Genomic DNA, 18,648 nt, shown 5'->3' on the forward strand with positions numbered 1-18,648 from the left:
CAGCACTCAATAATTGTCTGTCAAACTCTGCACAACCTTAACTGGCACAAAGCACAAAATTAAGGAGGAAAAAACTGTGGACAGCAAACAGGAGGGAAAATGGAGAGGATTAGGTCGGAGGGCTGAAGGCATGGTCGAAGAGCACAATTCTGAGAAGATGATTGAAAACTGGGGAGAAAGCAAGATGGAGGGAAGTGGGCAGGGAGATCCAGAGGACAGTAGCATACTGGCTAAATGAGCAGCCATCAACATTGCAGTGGAGGGAGATTCTTAACGATCATTCAGGTAGCATAAGTTTGAGGCCATGGAGGATTTTGAAAGCAATGATTCTGATGCTAATACTCCGGGGCACTGGGAGCTGGGAGATGTTGGTGGTGATGGCAGTGCAGGGTTTTTTGTCAGCTGTGGGGAAGAAGTAGAAGTAGCAGGTGAGCAATGTTGCAGAGGCAGGAGAAAGTGGTACCTGGTAACAGAGTGACGTGTGGGAAGAAGCTGAAGGAAGAAGTATGCTGAAGTCCACACCTCCTAACTCAGCCTGAGCCGACAACCCTGGAGATTGACAGAGTCCAGGATAGAGGTGACTAGCTGCCAGTGAGCTGAAGAAGGTGACTGGTTTTGCCAGTGTTGAGCTGAAGGAAATATTGATTGATGAATTCTCAGTGTTGAACAGCCAGTTGGCGAGTGCGGCAACAGACTCTGGGCCAATGGTTGAGGAAGAGTGGCTGCCATCAGCACAGATATGGAAACTGACCCAGTGCTTCTAGGTGATACTGCCATATAAATGATGAAGAGAAGAGGTCCAAAGATGGGTCCCTGGGGGACAACAGAGGTGGCCATGCAGATAGAGAATCCAATACATATGCTAAACTAATTCCAGGCCAGTGGTAGAGACAATGTAATTGGCCTCAGTGCCCATGGGCTAGACAGGAGGAAAAATCAGCCAGATTTACCAGTTCTGGCCACTGTCCAGTCTGTTGGAGTGTGCATGGTAAATATGAGCTGAGGGCAGGATCTGGCTCGGCTATGATGCCCCCCATGGACTCACTGTAGAGGCTTACACGTGAAGTATAGCCATTTGATCAAGGTACTTGTAGGCATCCATGGAACTGTTCCCCAGCATGAGTGAGCACCTCAGGGCAAAAAAAATGATCAGCAGCCGGAGCTGAGCTGTGATTCTGAACAATGGTTTTGCATGGCATTCAGTTGTGTCCCTTATATTGGCTTAAAAACATGGTTATTAACTCAAGCAAGGTCAAGCAAGATGTGACAACTAGAGATGTCTGAAGAAAGAGGTAGCACAAAGCATCAGAATGAGGACTTCAAAGCCTGTTCTGGTTACACCGGGAGTCCATCCTGTTTGAGATTGTCTAGTTTTTCTGGTTTCTCGTGTTTTGTCTGCTCATACTTCCTGAATGAAGGACTTTGGGCTGCTGGCCTTCTGCCAATGAAGGACTACTATTAATGAATTTGGACATCAATGTCAAAATGATATGGTGATTCCAACTTCAGTACACAATTTTCGAGGCTTTTTCAATCAGGCAGCAGTAAACTACTTAGTTCTCATTCCACATAATGACTTATAATTTTATGAACACTAGTTTTATAAACATTAATTTATTCTTTTAATGCAAATTCTGCTCTACGGATGTGGAAAGGGCAGTTATAACCTGTGTGGTCACTGTTACATAGAGCTAAAGAGAGGAGATGTCCTTCATTCTTGCATTGTGTTTACCTCACAGCACTGCAATCAAAACAGCCCTGACTCCAGTGAAAAGATTGCAATATGAGTAAAGTGGTACCTGCCACTATGTCCCACATCAGAACATAGTTTCTTCCACAAGCCATCATCAATGATGTATTGAAAGTGGCAACAGATGTTCATGATTATCAGCAATGGCATTGGATACTGCGGACTATCATGTCTTTTGACTGAACTCTCAACCTACCTGTATAAGCACTAACCTATAAGGGAACATTGGGGAAGGTCCCTAGCCTGAAAATTAGTTAAAGTTGTGACTTTTCAACAATTGCACATGCATAAGTGTTTCCTCATTGTCCTGTTTTTTTTATGAATTCATGGGATGTGAGCATCGTTGGCAAGGCCAGCATTTATTACCCATCCCTAATTGCCCTGAGAAGTTGGTGGTGAGCCACCTTCTTGAACGGCTGCAGTCCGTGTGGTGAAGGTTCTCCCACAGTGCTGTTAGGTAGGGAGTTCCAGGATTTTGACCCAGCGACGATGAAGGAACGGCGATATATTTCCAACTCAGGATGGTGTGTGACTTGGAGGGGAACGTGCAGGTGGCGGGGGGGTGTTCCCATGCGCCTGCTGCTCTTGTCTTTCTAGGTGGTAGAGGTTTGGGAGGTGTTGTCGAAGAAGCCTTGGCGAGTTGCTGCAGTGCATCTTGTAAATGGTAGACACTGCAGCCACAGTGCGCCGGTGGTGAAGGGAGTGAATGTTTAGGGTGGTGGATGGGGTGCCAATCAAGCAGGCTGCTTTTTCCTGGATGGTGTCGAGCTTCTTGAGTGTGATTGGAGCTGCACTCATCCGGGCAAGTGGAGAGTATTCCATCATGCTCCTGACTTGTGCCGTGCAGATGGAGGAAAGGCTTTGGGGAGTCAGGAGGTGAGACACTCGCTGCAAAATACCCAACCTCTGACCTGCTCTTGTAGCCACAGTATTTATGTGGCTGGACCAGTTAAGTTTCTGGTCAATGGTGACCACTAGGATGTTGATGGTGGAGGATTCGATGATGGTAATGCTGTTGAATGTCAAAGGGAGGTGGTTAGACTCTCTCTTGTTGGAGATCGTCATTGCCTGACACTTGTCTGGCGCAAATGTTAGTTGCCACTTATCAACCCAAGCCTAGATGTTGTCCAGGTCTTGCTGCATGCAGGCATGACTGCTTCATTATCTGAGAGATTGCGAATGGAACTGAACACTTTGCAATCTCAGCAAACATCCCCACTTCTGACCTTATAATGGAGGGAAGGTCATTGATGAAGCAGCTGAAGATGGGCCTAGGACACTCCCCTGAGGAACTCCTGCAGCGATGTCCTGGGGCTGAGATGATTGGCCTCCAACAACCACTACCATCTTCCTTTGTGCTAGGTATGACTCCAGCTACTGGAGAGATTTCCCCCTGATTCCCATTGACTTCAATTTTACTAGGGCTCCTTGATGCCACACTCGGTCAAATGCTGCCTTGATGTCAAGGGCAGTCACTCTCACCACAGCTTTGGAATTCAGCTCTTTTGTCCATGTTTGGACCAAGGCTGTAATGACATCTGGAGCCGAGTGGTCCTGACGGAACCCAAACTGAGCATCGGTGAATAGGTATTGGTGAGTAAATGCCGCTTGATAGTACTGTCGACAACACCCTCCATCACTTTGCTGATGATTGAGAGTAGACTGATTGGGTAATAATTGGCTAGATCGGATTTGTCCTGCTTTTTGTGGACAGGATATACCTGGGCAATTTTCCACATTGTCGGGTAGATGCCAGTGTTGTAGCTGTACTGGAACAGTTTGGCTCGAGGCACGGCTAGTTCTGGAGCACAAGTCTTCAGCACTACAGGCGGGATGTTGTCAGGGCCCATAGCCTTTGCTGTATCCAGTGCACTCAGCCGCTTCTTGATACCATGTGGAGTGAATCAATTTGGCTGAAGACTGGCTTCTGTGATGGTGGGGATCTTGGGAGGAGGCTGAGATGGATCATCCACTCGGCACTTCTGGCTGCTGTTGAAATGCATCCTGCAGTGCAAACAGGGCACAATCCGCAGTATTGGCACTCAAGTAAAACAATTCTGCTTTATAAACTTATCATGAGAGACTTCTATGAGTTGACCATTTAAATCTTCTGACTTCCTGCATAATTTTGCTATTTTTGTACTTGGCAATTTCTGGCTTTAAAAGGTTCATTAACCTGAATGTATAACTGAAATTAAGAGCTGTATCAACAAAATATCAATGTATTGGTGAGGTTTGTTTTACATCTGTAGACGCTGTAGGAACTTACATTGATAGTTCCAGGATTTTTAAAATTGTATGACCGAATCAGAAAAGTAATATATATTCAGAATCTGTACATTATTCCCCAGTCGCTAGACTCATCCACACAGTTTATTTGCAGGACCACCTTTAGAAAATGGATCGGAAAATAGGAACAAGCAGTACATTTTAACTGACAGTGAATACAGGGCCACTGAGCTGTGACAGACTTCACTGACAGAGGAAACCTGTGGGAGCAAAAAGACATATACTGTCTCTCATATTAATTCATATTGTTGAGGTATTTTTCAAAGCTGAAATATTTTGCAAAACAAAAACAACTGGAAATATGGAGACTCTGTAAATATTTTAAAACGTTATAATGAGGTCAAGTAATGTGTGTAAATTCTCATTACTCCAGTAATAATTTATGGTTTGATTTTTGTTTTGGTCAGTCGGGTGTCCGATACATATGGAAACCATTGCCATCTTTAAGAGTCTCCAAATCCATCTACTGAGGAATCCACTGACACCTGTCGGGGTTCAGTTTGTCCAAGTATGGAGTTCAACATTTTCTACCCTACCATAGGGACATATCCCACTTGCCCTAGTCCAGAGAGTTTAAGTGTAGATTGGCAGAGCCAAGACTTAGGAACCTCCAAGTGTGGACTCAGGTACTGCTGGAGTTTAACTAGCTAAAACTGGCAGCTTGCCAGTATAGGGTACTATTACGTATTCTGCTTCTTGTACAGCTGGAATCATTCTACCTGTTAGGGCATTGGCTTTCAGCATTATCTAGAGCTGTGTGAGAAGAATCCCAGCCCCAAATTGACAGGTCTATACTTCCAGGTTCCATTAATGAGCCAGGCTGGCTGAGCAATCATGAATCATACCCTTAAATGCTGCAGGGCTCCTTGTGAAGGTATTGGGTTACTAAGTTTGCCACAAAGGGTTGACTTGATCTGAGCTTCCATTGCTTGAACCACCTCAACACTAATGAGAGTCTCCCAAGGGGGATAGTCATTGGTTGGTCATCAGTCAATTGAAAAACACCAGTTTGAGTCTTTGCTAAGTGGGCAGCAGGAGCTTCTCATGAGCAGTATGGTGAGCAGCTCAACTGACCCTAAAATGTGTGAGTGCATTGCCATCATCCTCTTGACCATTGTGTGGACGCCGTACCCCACTGAATGCTGGTTTCACCAGTTGAAGATGCAGGGCTTCAGTGGCAGCTGCTTGCCACTCCACCCAATCATGATAAATGAACACGTGCTCATACCTGGTCTCCAGGTAACGCCTTCCAGCAGCTGTCATCTCAAATCTCGGGTTTCCTCATCAGTTATACAATGAGCATATTCTTTTAGCATGTTGTAAGGATCTATACAGGGAGTTGTGCCATGCCAAATGCCTTGATGTTATAAATGTCCGAGTCCAATACTGCGTACCAAGCTAATTGATCCAGGTCCTTCTTTGAGTGGATTTAGCAAACAGGCATGCCCACCATGAGGCTGATTCCCCCTCTAGGGTACTCAGCGACAGGTTTGTGCTAGCTGGACCACTCTCTCCCTGCACGCGCTTGCCCCTCTTTACCACAAATATACCTCAAAGCGTGGTGCTGAATCTAGCACATGGGACGCAGCAAGCATTTGCGTTGCTTGTCTGGTGGTTCTGATGGGCGAATGGAACTTATTGTGGGTTAGGATACAGGCAGCAGAGTTTTGGATGAGCTAGAGTTTACAGAGGGTAGATGCTAGAAGGCTGACCAGAAGAGCATGGCAATACTCGAATCTGGAGGTGATAAAGGCATGGATCAGGTGGATTGGATAAGACTTCATGGAAACATTCAAGTCCAGGAGGCAGTGCAGAGTAAGCTACAAGGCTGATTCTAGAATCGGGGGACTGAGTTATGATGAAAGAAACTTGGAAAAAAAAAACTCATCGAAGTATTTAGAATAATAAATGGCACAGAAATACTTTAAGTTAAATAGTGACAGTGTTATAATGAGGCACAGGCTTTAAACTGGTGGAAGACAAACTGATATCAGGAAGCTTTCTATACAAAGAATGATCACGATATGAAATGGACTTCTGTGTCAGGTAATGCAGGGAAATCCTTTAGGATCATTTGAAAGAGATTTTACTTTTCCATATTTTTATCCTGGATTTTGGGAGAGCTATGACAAATTTACCTATTGGATTTTTCTCTCCTTTGGACCCAATCGAAGAGACCAATTTGGAAATGGGTGGACAGAAGGCTGGGGTCCATTTCCCAAATCAGCCTCTCCTTAGTAGACCTTGCAGGATAGTACAGGATTCCATGTTCTAAAAAAAATTTAAAAAAAGACACTAAGCTGTCCCAGTGAATCGTGCATTCTGCATCATGATGCAACTCTATGCCTGCAGGCAAGAACATTGATGCACTGAACCAATTCAGCGTCTTTAGAAAGTCATTGTGCGAGTTTGGAATACCGGCTGTAGATCTAACCCTCCAGGAAAAAATGGGTCTGCACTGCCATTGGCCAAATTGAGACCAGTATGTTTATAGCGAACTGCGCGGAACTGGTGTGTTGGGAGTTAACAGTTTTTTAAAAAATGCAAAGCGCCTTCAGAAACTGCTGAAGGTCATGATTGAGGGATGGCGGCTTTGTAATGGATGCATGGATAAGTTGGGATGGACTGAATGGTGTCCCTGATCCATAGCTACCTACCTTATGACCTTTTGAAATGACCAAATTCTAACGACAATGTCCTGACCCAGAAAATATATTTGGTTTTGTTTAAGAGTTGAACATTGCAAAATATTATTAATTAGATTATTCAAACAACAATTAAGGCTGTTGTCATTGACTGAATGTTTTAATTTATTGATTAACTGTTCAACGTTTTCCAACAAACAGCTTCCATCATAGATTTTTTTCCCCTCTTCTTTAGACAGAAGAATTTTGTGACTGGTATCCCACAGCAGCTGCCAGATGGAATGGTTGTCTCAGCTCTGCCCAGTGAAAGGCAGTGTCAGGAAGAGCTGTCCGAGCCCATCCCAGATCCAGACTACCTCACAGGTCAGGCTGAAGCTGCACTTTCTGCTTTATGGTTTGTTGTGCTTAACTTGAAGACAATTAGACCCTTAATCAATCAGTCATGGCATAATTGGTGACCCTTCCTCATTAAACGTGACTCCATGTTTTGCTTGCACGGAATGATATGTTCAAATGAGGTAGTATTACAATGGAAAAACAAATGGCAGGAATTACATATATTTAAGAGAAGAAAGCAGTGATATTGAAGGTTCTAATTGACTCATTTACATGAGTTTATCAGTTACATGTACAGGAATATGCAGAATATGCAGGTAAAGACTAATGGCACAAACTAACAGTCCGATGGCATGATTAACTGTAAGAGGCTCACATGCATTGTTTGAACCTTAAGACTGTTGGTGATTTTAAAGGGAATATGTAATTACTTACAGAGTCATGTTCTTTATCTAGTTTTCTCCACCTGCTTGATCATCTCTGCATGACTGTGTTATCTCTGGCCAAATTAGCACTGAAACTACTAAGCCACAGAACTAATGAACAAACTAAACAATAACCGAATGTGACTGGAGTGTAAACATCAGTTTGTTATTTAGTAGTTCTGTAAAGTTCTCCCCACAGTATTGTTGTGCTCAGTATGTTGGTTTATTTAGTGTTGGTTTTTCAGATTTGATGCCATTCCAGTGTGAAGTGGATCCCATTGTAGAGCTTGATTCCCAACTGTGAGCAAAGCTCATTAAAGCCCCAAATTAGAGTGCCTCTCTATATGGAATATAGGAATATGTGTAGGCCTTTCAGCCCATTGACCCTCTTCCACCATTTAATTAGATTATGGCTGATCTGTATCTTAATTGCATCTACCTGCCTTAGTTCCGTAACCCTTAAAACCTTTGCCTAACAAAAATCTATCAATCTTAGTTTTGAAATTTTCAAATGACACCCAGCATCAACAGCTTTTTGGTGGAGAGAGTTCCAGATTTCCACTACCCTTTGTGTGTAGAAGTGCTTGGCTAGGTCATTCAGAACCCCTGAATGGCCTAGCTCTAACTTTAAGGTTATGCCCTCTTGTTCTGGACTGCCCCACCAGAAGAAATAGTTTCACTCTATCTACTCTATCAAATCCTTTAATCATCTTAAACATCTAAATTAGATCACCCCTTAATCTTCTATACTCAAGGGAATACAAGCCTAGTCTATGCAACCTGTCCTCATAATTTAATCCTTTTACTCTGGTATCATTCTGGTGAATCTGTGCTACACCCCCTCCAACAATGCAACTGAAGTACCCGAACAACAGTATAGCCAACAAGCACCTGTTCCAAATGGCTTCAGGATGGCAAAGTTCAAAAATTGAACATTTAATTCTGGGGCGGCCCTCTCCTTGTTATAGGGCCATCCTTACTTTGCTGCCTACTTTCCAGGGGTCCTCTAACAGCCAGTTATTCAGTGGGGAATTAATGCCCCACAACTGTTCAAACAAAAAGAAAAGACAAAGTTCCATGGACAGAAAACAGCCCTTCACTGACATTCCAGCTTCCCCACCCCCCGCAATATCCCCATCCACATGACACTCCCAGCACGACATGTGGCAGGAGAGTAAGTAATCCTATCTGTAGCAGTTGTCTAATGTTAAGCAATTCTGTACGTAATGCGTTTTTTAAAAATGTGAATGGCAAACTACGTGGAAAGCCACATTAGATGGAACCTTCTAATAGGTCTTGATAGTCCCAGATAAACACACCAAGGCGCATTTTTAAAAAATAATTATATTTTCCTTCTTTCTCTGTCAATTTGCTCCCTTCCTCTCCTAAAGGAATTTTCTCAAGGCTTCTTGCGTTCAGCTGCTGGAAGTTCAATGCAAACCCCTTTTACATGCATTATGGCGATGCTGGAGAAGCCCCAAGGGAATTCACCCCTATTATACCTTGCTGGGGTATGGCTCGACAGATGCCAGTATCTTGCCAATTGCCCATGTGTGAGCCTAGACAGCGATGCCAGGAATTTCCTTGGGAGTTCTCGATATGGACCAGCATAAACGTGGCAGAGACATCGATACATACATAAACAGAGTTTTTGCTGATCTACCGCCAAAGTTATGGCCGCTGAGCGGTAGAATCCCCGAGGAAATTCCCGTCATGAGTGTCTGCAGACTACTTTTCCATGGGGAGCGTCAAACATTAGCCCAGTTGTTTCCTCCTTTGATGTTTAAACATGAATACTTCCAGCATGGGTTGCTGGATAGTGATTAGGAACAGAAACACTGGCTGATTGTCCCTTTCTTAATCGAGGCACATTGAGCATAGTCTTAACCATAGGTGGGGTGGAGAGAGAGAGAGAGAGGAGGCACACTCCCACCCCCCCCCCCCTCTTTATATGTGATTGTGCATACTTGGAGGCGCCAAGGCCGCCCTTATGAAGGCTCTGGGCTCAAAGGCAGGAACAGGAATGGAGCTTTAAGTGCAGCTATCCGATTTTAAGGAGTAAAACCATTTCTCATAATATGTCATACAGATCGCATAATAATTGTTCAGCAAGCTAAAGATTACTCACTATAAATCTGGAGTTCCAGTTTCGTCAGCAGAGTAAGGGTTCTACACTGTGAATCTATGTGGAGTTTTTGGTCAGCAGGATAAGGGATAGTCACTGTGTACAAATGGTGTGTGTTTATTCAGCAGGATAAGGGATAGTCACTGTGTACAAATGGTGTGTGTTTATTCAGCAGGATAAGGGATAGTCACTGTGTACAAATGGTGTGTGTTTATTCAGCAGGATAAGGGATAGTCACTGTGTACAAATGGTGTGTGTTTATTCAGCAGGATAAGGGTTAGTCACTGTGCACTAATGAAGTTTTTTTTGAGCAGAATAAGGAATAGTTACTATGATTAGGAAATTGAGGTTTAATCAGGAGAGGAAGAGTTAACAGGGCAAGTTTGTTTGGCTTGTGGATCTATTACCAGTACTTGTGTGTTTTATCTATCAGGTCCCAGTGGAGTTCAGGTAAATGATCCTGAACTCAGTGGCATTGTGATGTCATCACCCGTGTGTACATAATCACACAGTTATGAAAATCAGAGTCTTCGAGTGTGTGAGCTACTGTATTTCATCTCGCCTAATCCTGAAAATAACCACTCCCTGGTGAGCTGACATGTGGAATTTTCCAGAACTGGTTATTTGTGCCATCTGGAGACACTTCTCAGAAGCATCAATCCTGAACTGTATTTTCCCACTACTTGTAAGCTGACATCAGGCATGGGAGAGAGAGCAGCCTCACTGCTGAAGGTGCATGCAATGATCTTCAAAGAATCACTGAACTCAGTGAGCACTCGATCCAAAGTGACTTTGAGGCATCACATCTGCCAATTGTGCTGGCAGAGATAGCATTTGCTCCCAGTGCAAGGCAATGCATGCCACTGCAAACTCTCACTCCCTGTTCTTCTTTTACAATTAAAGAAAAAAGAAAGAACAAACTTGCACTCATATAGTGCCTTTCACGAACTCAGGACATCCCAAAGGGCTTTACCGCCAATGAATTACTTTTTGAAGCGTAGTCACTGTTGATTAATTGTGGGGCTTAATGTATTGTGAATAAACCTCCCAAGTTTTGTTTTGTTTTAGATAAGGCCCAGGTATTTAGGTTGAAACTTTAGTGAATAATAAAAATCCTCCTTCAATAATGCACGCATAGGATCTTCAAACTTTCTCTCCATCAGGGACATTTTACTATCGTAATCTCAGCTGTATTAATCTGCTCAGTAATTTATTCAGGTAATAAAAAAAAGCCTAACCTTTCCTTATCTGTCCCCGAGCCTCCCAGTGGGCTTTTCTACTTCCCTGTATCATGTCCTTTGCAGCTGCTGTGTGTTATGTATGAGTACATGTGCCTTGTCTTGGTAGAAAAGGCAAGCTATTAATTTGACTCTGAACACATTTAGCATAAGAGGTATTTTATTACCTACTGTTTTCAGTGAAAGCTATGTGGGGAAAATAATTTTAGCCAGCCTGTTATTCCTGCTGCACTTTTGAAAAGACCTCTTTGATATGTGTATAAACAATAAACATGTACAAAGTAAGTTTTTCAAGTTTATGGAATTAACTCGCACTGAAAGAACCAAGGAGCGATTTATCTGACCTGAAAGAGATTAGGGTCTTACAGGATATGGAAAATTTCTAGCTACATGCTCTGACTCTATCTAAAAAAAATAAGATGTGCCTTTCTTTTTGGATTGACTTCATTCAGATCCTTTAATTTAGCTACTGCACTGGGCAGAAATCACTCTCTCTGACTCTCCAAAGAAAGCACACCTTCGAGGCAATTGAGATGTGGGAGACTGTATCTCTCTGACTCAAGGGAATTGATGTTCTCTACTTTGACCTTGTATGTGCAGATCATTAATGTGGATCTAATTAATTCAAGGGAATTCTGTTTACCCTTTTGGTCTGAAACAAAGCAGACACATAAAAAAACTAAATTACACCAATTGAAGGAAATAACGTGCTCCCCTCCCAGAAGTGGAGGTACCTATAAATAACTGTTGTCAGGACCATGGAAGTGTTATGCCAAGGATGGCAACTAATCTTTAATGTATAATAATGTAATATATAAGATTTGATAATAGTACAAGTTGTCTTTTTTGCATCACATTTCCATAATCCTATCAGCTCAGCTGGCTTCAAGCTGGAGTTTTACTTGATTTATCTTTAAAGGACAGTGAAACACTTTGCAGAATTTTTCCTCAGGCGACTAAATGAAAGAATAGATTGACTCTGCTCCGTGGAAGGAAGTAACTTCAGTTTTCATATGTTGTTACCCTTACATAGGAGTCAATTTTCGGATGGCCGAGCGGGTGCGTTCGTGGCGGGGTGGGGGGCTCCTAAAATTGGGGATTCCCGGAGCCCGGCTCCAACCAGCCCACTTCCGGGATAAAATACCAGTGGTACAAGGAAAACTAAAAATAGATAAAAAGGAGAAACTTACTTGAATTAATATAAGTTTAAAAAAATACAGTGATGGAGAAAATAATGGGGCTGAAGACAGAGAAATCTCCAAGACCTGATTATTTCCACCCCAGGGTATTAAAGAAATAGTTAAGGAAATTGCAGGTGCTTTAGTCATAATTTTCAGAAGCTCTTTTGATTCGGGAATTGTGCCGTTGAATTGGAAAATTACAAATGTCACTCAATTGTTTAAGAAGGGAGGGAGAGAGAAACCAGGCAACGACAGAGCTGTCAGTCGAACATCAGTTGTGGGGAAGTTACTGAAATCTGTCATCGGGGAGGGAATGACTGAGCACCGAGATAGTATGAGCTGATCAGAGAGAGTCAGTATGGATTTGTAAAGGGTAAATGATGGCTGACTAATCTAATTGAATTTTTTGAAGAGGTCACTATCATAGTGGAGAAGGGAGAGTCTATGGATCTTATCTATATGGACTTCCAGAAGGCATTTGATAAGGTTCCACAAAAAACATTATGAGCGAAAATGAAAGTACATGGAACTGGAGGCAACCTTGCTACTCGGGTTGGAAATTGTTTGGGAGGTAGGAGACATAGGGGGTGATTTTAAACCCCAAGAACGGGTGGGTTGGGGGCAGGTCGGAGTTGAAAATAGTTGTTTTTTTGGGTCCCAACCGCAAAATTTTCAGACTTTGCATTCCCAGTGGGAAGCCTGTACTTTTACGCGCCGACGTTAAACCTGGAAATAAAGCCGGGTTGCGGTCGTGACCCAAAAAATAACTATTCTCAACTCCCACTCACCCCCAACCCACCCGTTCTGGGGTTTAAAATCACCCCCATAGAGTAGAAATAAAGGGAACGTCCTGTTCATCGTATCGATGTGATTTACATCAATTAGTGTTAATTGCATTCAGGTGGTGGGTATCAATTGGGGACTCTTCTATCCATTTCTAGGAGGGTTTGTAATGTTGAGCTGTGTGTGAATAAAGGCTTGGATTCTATCCTTCACCACCTGGCTATCCAATTTATAACAGGTTCCCTGATTGATGGGATGTGACAAGTGGCAATCCCCAGATATTTGTACTGGAGCCTCAGCTTTTCATCATATACATCAATAACTTGAATGAAGGACTGTAGAGTTGTATATCCAAGCTTACAGATTACACAAATTTGGGAGGTACAGAAAGTTGTGCAGGTGGGAGCAGGAACTTACAAAGGGACATAGACATGAATCGAGTGGACAGAACTGTGGCAAATGGAGTTCAATGTGAGGAAGTGTGACATCCTTCACTTCAGACCCAGGAAAGACAAATCGGAATATTTTCTTAATGGTGAGAAACTAGGAACTGTGGAGCAGCAAAGAGATGTATTTGGCTATTTATCACTAAAAGTAGTAAAAAGGTACAAAAAGTAATCAAAAAGGCTAATGGAATTTTGGCCTTTATCTCAAGTGGGGCTGGAATACAAAGAGGAGGCAGTTATGCTTCAGTTGTATAAAGCCTTAGTCAGACCCCATCTGGAGTACTGCGTTCAGTTCTGGGCACCACACCTCAGGAAGGATATATTGGCCTTGGAGGGGGTACAGCACAGATTCACCAGAATTATACCGGGGTTTAAAGGATTAAGTTATGAGGACAGCTTCATAGAATCATAGAATGATACAGCACAGAAGCAGGCCATTCGGCCCATTATGTCTGTGCTGGCTCTTTGGAAGTGCTATCCAATTAGTTCCACTCTTTCCCCATAGCCCTGCACATTTTTCCACTTCATGTATTTATCCAATTCCCTCTTGAAAGTTATAATTGAATCTACTTCCACCACCATTTCAGGCAATGCATACCAGATCATAACAACTCACTGCGTAAAAATTTTTATTACTCATGTCATCTCTGGTTCTTTTGCCAATCACCTTAAATCTGTGTCCTCTGGTTTCAACCCTTCTGCCACTGGAAACAGTTTTTCCTTATTTACTCTTTCAAAATTTATTTTTCTTACGAACGTACGAATTAAGGGCAGGAGTAGGCCATTCGGCCCCTCGAGCCTGCTCTGCCATTTGATAAGATCATGGCTGATCTGATTGTGACCTCAACCCTACTTTCCCATTTACCTACTTTGACTCCCTTGTTAATCAGAAATCTATCTAACTCAGCCTTCAAATCTATCTAACTCCCCTTCAATGACCCTGCCTCCGCCACTCTCTGGGGAAGAGAGTTCCACAGACTCACGACCCTCTGAGAGAAAAAAATTCTCCTCATCTCCATCTTAAATGAGAGACCCCTTATTTTTAAACTGTGGCCCCTAGTTCTATTCTCTCCCACAAGGGGAAACATCCCCTCAGTGTCTACCCCTTCTAGTCCCCTCAGGATCTTATATGTTTCAATAAGATCACCTCTCATTCTTCTAAACTCCAATGTATAAAGGCTCAACTTGTCCAACCTTTCCTCATAAGATAACCCCCTCATCCCAGGAATCAGTCGAATGAACCTTCTCTGAACCGCCTACCAGGCAATTATGTCCTTCTTTAAATAAGGAGACCAAAACTGCACACAGTATTCGAGATGTGGTCTCACCAATGCCCTATACAACTGTAGCAAAACATCTCTACTTTTATATTCCATTCCCCTTGCAATAAATGACAACATTCCATTTGCCTTCCTAATCACTTGCTGTACTTGCATACTAACTTCTTGTGATTCATGTACTAGGACACCCAGATCCCTCTGTACCTCAGAGTCCTGCAATCTCTCTCCATTTAAATAATATACTGCTTTTCTATTCCTCCTGCCAAAGTGGACAAATTCACATTTTCCCACATTATACTCCATCTGCCAAATTTTTGCCCACTCACTTAACGTACCTATACCCTTTGCAGACTCCTTGGGATCGATTTTACCGTCGGGTTTCCTGTGGGTTTCCAGCGGGGGGGCCCCGAAAATCCCGATATCCAGTCACGTGACCGGATCGCGCCACGATCCCGACCACTTCCGGGTTCCCCGATGACGTGCGGGGCTGCGTGCGCGATTAAAGCCAGCGGGGTTCCACTTGAGAGTACTTACCTTGCTTGTTGAGGTCATTAAATGAGCTGAATCAGCTGTCAAAACAGGAAGTGTGGGATTTTACCTTCAACGCAGAGTGTTGCACACACTGGGGGAAACAGTCTCCCTCCAACCAGGCGTGTTGCAGCCAGCAGCCTGTGGCAGCTGCCAAGGTGCACTCCACGGGGGTGGCGGGGGGGAGAGCCCTCACCCACGCAGGAGGCCACCGCGTCACATAGGGCAACCCCTGCCCCCCACCACCCCCCGCCAAGCCAGAGGACAGACCGACGCGAAACCGCAGCCCCAGTCCGAGGAACCACCCACCTACCCTGCACAACCCCTCAGACCAACACCTGCCAGTTGGGTGGTGTGTGGACACCCTCGGAGGACGAACAGCATGACCAGCCCCAGCAGCCTCGCAGTCCACGCCGTCCGCCGCAGAGACGTGGAGCCCCCCAACACGGTGCTGTTGCACGCCCACCTGCACAGCAGGAGGGAGGGCAACCGCAGAGAGAGATGCGTCGCAGAGGGCACTACCCTCGCCATAGGGTCCACAGGCCGAGGCGCAGCTCCCCGGACCTCTCCGAGCAGCCGTGCACACGGAGGCGCAGATTCACTCGACATGTAGTCATGGAGATCTGCAGGCTCTTTCATGCCGAGCTGCTCCTGGCTGGCCCCAGCACCATCTGCTTACCTGTCGCTGCCAAAGTCACCACTGCCCTCCACAACTTCTCCTCCGCATCCTTCCAGGGTGCAGGCGGGTACACCGCCGATGTCTCTCAGTCGTCTGCGCGGAAGAGCCCTGCAAATACACCTGCACCTACTCTGCAGTAACACAATGGGTGGCATCAGTGGTGGGTCCTCATAGTGCTACCCAGGAGCGGGCATTATTGGACACAACAGACAGGATTCGCGGAGACATGGCAGTGGTGGTGCCAATATAATGTGTGATGTTTGTTGCTCTGAAATTCAATATAGGTAACACCCATGGCAAACCCTCAGACACCCTTGTGCATCCCCTTCATGCTCACGACACGTTTGCCTAACGCTGCCTACTGCACATATGTGATACATGCCCTGTGGCTGCAGCACAGGTGGTGGCAGGTTGAGTGAGGCTGGCCGTGAGGGAGATGCATGAGAGGGTGAGTATGGGATAGAGCCATAAGATTGTATGAGGATTGGGTTGCGTGTTAGTGGCGGGGTGAGTACTGGCGAGGTGAGTAGGTGCAGGTAAGATGAGGATGGGGTTTGAGTGGGTATGAGGGGTGATGTGACAGAGTAGTGTTGGCGGTGCCGAAGGAGATGTGGGGTGGGGGCAGTGATGTGGCAGACGGAGTGTAGGGGAAAGACTACGTGTTCTCACTGTGGCTGACCTACTACGGTCATTGGAGCGCCTCCTGCACTGTATGCAGGTGGGCGATATGTTGGTGGCGCAGGTGACCCCCTCTGCCACCTCGGGCCAGGCCTTCTTGGTGGCAGAGGCAGGCCGCTTCCTCCCGCCCGCCGGGTGGAAGATCTCTGTCCTCCCCCTCCTCCTCACCGTATCTGATGATACCTGGGGTGAGGCATCAGTAAACTGGGAGCAGCCTTCCCCCTGGGCTGCTCCATGCTGAAATTTGTTCCATTGGTTGCAGCATCTGTCAGTGGAGGACTGCCCCTTTAACTAGAGAGCCTCCAGCTGACAGATCGTACTGCGCATGCGCAGACCGCCCGACGCGCAGACCAGCAGCGCGGACCCTGGAGGAGCAGGTAAGTGATTCCAATTAGTGGACTGCCTGCTACGATCGCGCGGGCAACCCACTAATTTCACCGGGCGCGGAGGCCACGCACCCGAAACCCAACCCGCCGGAAACCCGCAGGCCTGCTAAAATCAGGCCCCTTATGTCCTCTTCACAACTTACTTTCTTACCTACCTTTGTGTCATCAGCAAATTTAGCAACCATAAATGCGGTCCCTTCATCCAAGTCATTGATATAGATTGTAAATAGTTGAGGCCCAAGCACTGATCCCTGTGGCACTCCATTTGTTACATCTTGCCAACCTGAAAATGACCCATTATGCCTACTCTCTGTTTCCTGTTAGCTAACCAACCCTTTATCCATGCTAATATGTTACCCCCTACATCATGAGCTCTGACTTTGTGTAGTAGCCTTTGATGTGGCACCTTGTCAAAAGCTTTCTGGAAATCCAAGTATACCACATCCACAGGATTCTCTCTATCCACGTTACTTGTTATTTCCTCAAAGAACTTAATTAATTAGTCAAACACGATTTCCCTTTCACAGAGCCGTGTTGATTCTTTCTGATTGCATTGAGATTTTCTAAGTGCCCTGCTATAACCTCCTTAATAATAGATTCTAGCATTTTCCCTATGACAGATGTTAAGCTAACTGGCCTGTAGTTTCCTGCTTTCTGTCTCCCTCCTTTCTTGAATAGAGGAGTTACATTCGCTATTTTCCAATCTGATGGGGCCCTTCCAGAATCTAGGGAATTTTGGAAAATTAATACCAATGCATCTACTATCTCTGCAGCCATTTCTTATAAGACCCTAGGATGAAGTCCGTCAGGACCTGGGGAGTTGTCTGCTTTAGTTATAATATTTTTTTTCAGAACCCTTTCCCCGGTGATTGTAAATGTTTTAAGTTCCTCCCACCCTTTCACCTCTTGATTTACAATTATTTCTGGCATGTTATTTGTATCCTCTACAGTGAAGACGGACACAAAATATCTGTTCAATTCATCCGCCATTTCCTTATTCTCCATTATTAATTCCCCAGACTCACTCTCTAGCGGACCAACACTCACTTTACTTACTCTTTATCTTTTTAAATACCTGTAGAAACTCTTACTATCTGTTATAATATTTCTAGCTAGCTTTCTCTCGTATTCTAATTTCTCCCTCCTCATTATTCTTTTAGTCATTCTTTGCTGTTTTTTATATTCTGTCCAATCTTCTGACCTGCCATGAATCTTCGTGGAATTGAATGCTTTTTCTTTCAATTTGATACTATCTTTAACTTCCTTAGTTAGCCACGGATGGTGCGTCCTTCTCCTAGAATATTTCTTTCTCACTGGTATGTATCTTTGCTGAGTGTTATGAAATATCTCATTAAATGTCTACCACTGCATCTCTACTGACATATCCCTTAACCTAAGTTCCCAGCTCACTTTAGCCAGCTTCGTCTTCATTCCCTCATAATTGCCCTGATTTAAGTTTAAAACACTAGTCTTAGACTTACTCTTCTCTCCCTCAAACTGAATGCAAAATTCAATCATATTGTGATCACTGCTACCTAAAGGTTCCTTTGCAATGAGGTCATTAATTAATCCTGTCTCATTACACATTACCAGATCTAGAATAGCCTGCTCTCTGGTTGGCTCTAGAACATGCTGCTCTAAGAAACTGTCCTGAAAGCACTCTATGAACTCATCTTCCAGGCTACCTTTGCCAATCAGATTCTTCCAATCTATATGTAGATTAAAATCACCCATAATTATCGCTGTTCCTTTCTCACAAGCCCCCATTATTTCTTCCTGAATACCCTGCCTTACAGTGTGGTTACTATTAGGGGGCCTATAAACTAGTCCCACAAGTGACTTCTTGCCTTTACTATTTCTTATCTGTACCCAAACTGAT

The 18,648-nt window shown here is 44.4% G+C and overlaps 1 protein-coding gene across 1 annotated transcript in view; it reads left to right on the top strand.

Moving 5' to 3' along the window:
- astn1 (astrotactin 1) overlaps positions 1-18,648 on the top strand; it is a 2,273,142-nt gene that overhangs the window by 1,758,529 nt on the left and 495,965 nt on the right. The window contains exon 14 of the mRNA XM_067989612.1: positions 6,920-7,047. Coding sequence (XP_067845713.1) covers positions 6,920-7,047 — 128 coding nt within the window. The remainder of the gene's footprint in view (positions 1-6,919; positions 7,048-18,648) is intronic.

The sequence above is a fragment of the Heptranchias perlo genome, chromosome 9 (genome assembly GCF_035084215.1).
Source record: "Heptranchias perlo isolate sHepPer1 chromosome 9, sHepPer1.hap1, whole genome shotgun sequence".
In the NCBI taxonomy this organism is placed as follows: Eukaryota; Metazoa; Chordata; class Chondrichthyes; order Hexanchiformes; family Hexanchidae; genus Heptranchias; species Heptranchias perlo.